Source organism: Rhincodon typus, chromosome 15 (genome assembly GCF_021869965.1).
Source record: "Rhincodon typus isolate 14 chromosome 15, sRhiTyp1.1, whole genome shotgun sequence".
Lineage (NCBI taxonomy): Eukaryota > Metazoa > Chordata > Chondrichthyes > Orectolobiformes > Rhincodontidae > Rhincodon > Rhincodon typus.
This window is the reverse complement of record NC_063346.1, coordinates 16,972,283-16,977,453: the sequence shown is the minus strand read 5'-3', so window position 1 is coordinate 16,977,453 and position 5,171 is coordinate 16,972,283. Positions and strand designations below refer to the sequence as shown.

The 5,171-nt window shown below is 40.6% G+C and overlaps 1 protein-coding gene across 2 annotated transcripts in view; it reads left to right on the top strand.

The window, feature by feature from the left end:
• Nucleotides 1-533: 533 nt before the first annotated feature.
• The window catches only part of LOC109912496 (hepatocyte nuclear factor 4-beta-like), a 43,868-nt gene continuing 39,230 nt past the window's right edge, over nucleotides 534-5,171 (top strand). Inside the window, exon 1 of one of the 2 annotated variants that reach the window (XM_048605820.1) lies at nucleotides 534-703. In XM_048605820.1, the coding sequence (XP_048461777.1) occupies nucleotides 546-703 (158 nt within the window). In that variant the 5' untranslated portion in view covers nucleotides 534-545. The remainder of the gene's footprint in view (nucleotides 704-5,171) is intronic. The other variant, XM_048605819.1, reaches the window with a different exon arrangement.

Sequence of the window (5,171 nt, the reverse complement as noted above, 5' to 3'; positions counted from 1 at the left end):
TCTGCATTTGTAAATGCAATGAACTATCAACTATGCCACCTATGTTCCCTGAGAAGTGTTTGTTTGTGCTTTCTCTCTCACTTTATACCCTGTGAAGGGAAACTGAGGACTGCAGATATTGTGCACTGCTGGTTTTAAAAATGGTGTCAGTGCCAGGGATCTCAGTTTATCCCAGCAATGCCTTGTGAAACAATAGAATGAGTAAGGTGCTGTTCGGGTGCTGTGCACAGTTAATGAAGCAAATTTGGGAAGGTTGCACAAAAAAATCTCCTTGGCTTCACAAACAGAAACCCTACATTCAACTCACCAAAATGGATACTTAGCCAGTTTCTGGCTGGTTTCAGACCACAGGCTTAACTGCAAGTAGGTTTTGTGATGCAGCTCTAGATTAATCTTACAGAAGTCTGGTGAGTGCATCCTTTCATTGGAGAAGGTCTCTGGCAAAGGATCAGTCTTTGTACCAGTAACCAGCATGTTTTAATGTTGAAAATCTAATGCCTGTACTGCATTTTCTTATTTGCTTCACAGAGACTATTCCATCAGAAATGAGTAATATTAATGCGTTGATGAACAACGGTATCACTGCCATGTGCTCAATCTGTGGTGACCGTGCAACAGGGAAACATTATGGTGCGTCCAGTTGTGATGGATGCAAAGGTTTCTTCAGGAGAAGTGTTCGAAAAAATCATGTCTACACATGCAGGTAAGCTTCATATTGGACTTTGAGAGATCTGAGACATGATTAACATGGATAATGCTTGAGCTTGACAGTTCAATGAAGGTGTTAAGCAGGAGCTTATTTGGTATATAAAGAAATTAATTGCATGAATAAGATAAATTCAGAATAATATTTCAATATAAGTGCACTCAGATTATTACTCCAAAATCAATAAGGCGAGATAATATAATTTAAATGAACTTAAATCAGATCAAATCCCTCACTCACAGGGCCGCTGAATAGTTGAAGTAATTTATCCGTAAAGTGGTGCGGGGAATGATATAGTAACAATTAGATGCTAAACTAGGTGATGCAGTACTGGACGAACACTAGTGTCCGACTAGTCTGGAGGCATCAACTTAATCAGCTGAAGCACCATTCCTTTCTGTGTGAAAAAGAACGATTTATGCAAATGGTTAAGTTACTGAAATATCCTTTGCACTATTTTCAAAACAGATCACATCATACTTATGCAATATTTCCCAGAAAATACAATCTGTCTTCCATATCTTCCATTTTCATTGAAATAAATACTAAAAAATAATGTTTTAAATTAATGCCACAGATGCACGAGCGAGAATCTATTTGTGTCACATTACAATCCTGTAGTACACTGATCTGGAAAAATGCCATTCCAGATTAATATGAATGGGATTTATGGAAAGCAATAAAGCCCATGGATCACCACATTTAGAAATGCTTTGATGAACATTAGAGACAAGTTATTTTTCTGCGAGATTCAAACAACCAAACTTGTTTTCCTTTGAATTGACCAATATCAGGGGAAATGCATGGTTATTAACTGTAGGAATGTGTAGGAATGGTCCTTGTCAGTCACTAAACTAGGTATGTTCTCTACAAGAATTGCAGATTCCTTTTATGTCACTGAAGAAGCTGGAACTAGAGATGTCCAAGGATTTTGTGCAAGTCCTTGGGACATTCCTCTCCTCCTCCCTGGTCCAGAAGGAGCTCAAAGAGGTGGACATTTTCAAAACTTTATTTGGCCTCCTCTAAGCAGAAAGACCTTGTAGGATTCCCTCTGACATATCATTAATACTGCATCACAGCACCAATAATGTAACCTGGCTATGATCCCTACATAGGGGAGGTGATGGCCTAGTGGTATTATTACTGGGCTATTGATCCAGAGACCCAGGTAATGTCCCAGGACCTGGATTCCAATCCTGCCATGGCAAATGATGGAATTTGAATTTGGCTTAAGAAATCTGGAATTAAGAGTCTGCTAATGGCTATGAATCCATTTCTGATTGTTAGGGGGGAACCCATCTGGTTCACTAATGCCCTTTAGGGAAGGAAACTGCCATCCATACCTGGTCTGACCTACATGTGACTCTGGACCCACAGCAATGTGGCTGACTCTTAACTGCCCTCTGGGCAATAAATGGTGCCTACTTCTATTGGGACCTTAGCCCAGGGGTCACTGAATCACTAGCATTATTGTTATGTTGGCTGGCTACTGGTTGTTTGGAGGCAGAATTTTTGAATATTAAATCCAACCCCTCGCCTGGCCCTTAAATGACATCAGGCATGAGAGGGGAAGGAAAGAATTGAGGCCAATGAGCCAGTCAAATTAAATCTGTAATCGCAGTCTTGGAGGAGAGGACTAGAACATTAACACATTTCAAGAAAAACAAGTTTTTTTTGCATAACTGTTATAGGCACAAGAAATGTATTTGGCAGTAAAACTAGTGAGCTTTGCACAACTTAAAACACACAACATCTCTCTCTGCCCATAAAGTTACGACATACTTTTTAATATTGAACAACAACTTGTCTTTACGCAGTATTTTAAATGTTGTAAAATATTACAAATTGCTTCACAGAATGGCTACAAGGCAAAATTTAACGCTGCAACATGTAACGAAATATTAGAGCATGTGGTCAAAAGCTTTCTCAAAGAGATAGATTTTAAGGAGAGCCTTGAAGCAGGAAAGGGGAGAGTTTAGGGATGGAATTCCAGAATTTAGAGCCTATCAACAACTGATGTCGCAGCCATTAATGGGGCAAAGATTAAAACCAGGGTTGCTCAAGAAAATAGAACTGGAAGAGCATTGATATATGAGGGTTGTGGGGTTGAAAGGGTTGACAGAGAGAGACACGCATAGGGAGTTCCCTGTAATTCAGCCCTGCTGACCTCCTTTGCATAGTCTGAATGGAGCAGCTGCCGTAGGATTCCTGGCCTTGTATTGCTAATGCAACCTGCTTAGGAAAGACGGAGCACAGAGAACCATACAAACTAGGAGCGGCAGTAGGCTATGGAGCCCCTCTAGCCTGCATTTCTTTTCAATAAAATCATGGCAGTTCTGCTGGTGATCCCAACTCTGCATTCCTGCCTACCCCCTGAGCTGTACAACAGCAACTAAACTAATCTGATCAAGGTGCAAGTGAGGAATCTGTGAGCATTAGGGTTTCTAGAGAGTTTTAAAACACTGGGAGGTAGTGTCATAGTGGAAATATCACTGGACTAGTAATCCAGAATCCTAGGCTAATGTTCTGATCCGTCTATGGCAAACATTTAAAGTGTGTAAAAATCTGGAATAAATACTGTCCAAATGATGACAAGTAATTTTTTGTTCAAAACCCAAAAGAACTGCAGATGCTGTGCATCAGGAACAAATTGAGGAAGGCTCACTGGACCCGAAACATTAACTCTGATTTTCCTTCACAGATGCTGCCAGTCCTGCTGAGCTTCTCCAGCAAACTTCTGTTTCTGTTCTTTGTTTAAAACCCACCTGGTTTTAGGAAAGGAAATCAGCCAACCTTACCTGTCTGGCCTACATGTAACTCCAGACCCACAGTAATGTGTTTCATACTTACTTGCCCTCTGGGCAGTTAGGTATGGGCAATAAATGCTGGCCTAGCCAGCAACATCCACATTCCAGGAATGAATAAAAATAAACTTTCTATAGCCGTACATTATACTGTCAGGTAAGGGATTCATATTAGCACCTGGGACCCAATATTACTGCAACAAGTGAAAATATGAAGTGGGAAACATGGCATTACATATGAAATCCAGCAGCAGGAGGATGTGGATATAGTGCCAGCATTAAGCCCAGGTCCTCATTCATGTTTTCTTCCCAGCTTGATGTACGATTTTGCAAACTTAGAAATAAGGAACAAAACCTGGAAATAGATAGGAAATTGCAATCTGCAGATCCGGACTTGGAAGTTAGGGCAGGGGGTATTTATGACTAACCTCGGGGTGAGGGGTCAGAATCAAAGTCGCGATTGGCTGTGTGGAGGCCAAGATCCTCAATGGGGTGCCAATGAAGCACGCTTTTAAGAAAACACTATATCTTCTGGAGATGATAATTCCTCCTTTTGTTTCCCAGCCAGATTTCCCAGATATTGCAAACCTGGCCAGCAGCAAATAAATTTAAACTAAGTTTCAAGATACAATGTGGCAGAGAGATCAAAGTATCATTTCTCTCCAATGTGGAGCATTCACAAGACAGACTACTCATTGCATTGAAACTGACTGCAGATGTTGGTTTGGGGATCCTGTTCCTAATTTTTGACACTGAACTGCACAACTTGACTTCCTGCTGCCCATTGAAGGCAGGATAATAATGAAGCCTTGGTTACCAGGGAACAAAACCTAAGCCAATCTCCAATGAATAATGAAAGCTCAAAAAAGTGGTCCACACAGCTTGCGGAGCAGCGTGATTCCATTGGCCCTTTTTTTTTATTAGTGTTTAATGAGGGAGCCATCAAGGTGTTGAACACACATACTTTTTTCCCAGTCTAAGTTGGATTGCAATACGCTCAAGATTGGGAGTCAAGACCAAGCATCACAATCTGTTCACTTCAAAACCTTTCACTTCAGGGTCATTTGCTCAGTTAGAACCAGCCCTCCATGAATCTGACCAAGATAATCAGCACTCAGATGCAAGGGGTATTGAAACTCCGATAATCTCTCCTGTACAGTCCAAATAAATGCTGTTTTCTCCCATTTACAATCAAGGATATTCTCTCAAAGCACTACCCATCTCATTCCATGTCAATACATCAGCTCCCTTTACACCTTCATAACTTTACCAGTATGCATCACCTTTTAAATAGTTCATTCCTTGGCTCTGAACGTTGCTATATTGTTGGTATTTATTGTCCACCCCTGTTGCCATGAATTCTTTGTAGTAGCAGCTTGATATAACTCAGGGAGTTGCTAGGCCATTTTAGGGAGTAGTTTAGGATCAATGATGTTGGTGAGCGACTGGAGTCACTCATAGGCCAGATTAAGTAACAGTAGCAGATTACCCTCTCCAAAGGACATTCACAAATCAATTGGGTTTCAATAACAATTGACAACTTCCTGGTCACTTTTACAGATGTCATTTTTTAATTTTCACATTTCTTCAAAACTGAATTCAAATTCACAAACTGCCACGGTGAGATTTGAACTTATGTTTTCATGGGTTACCACAGCAGG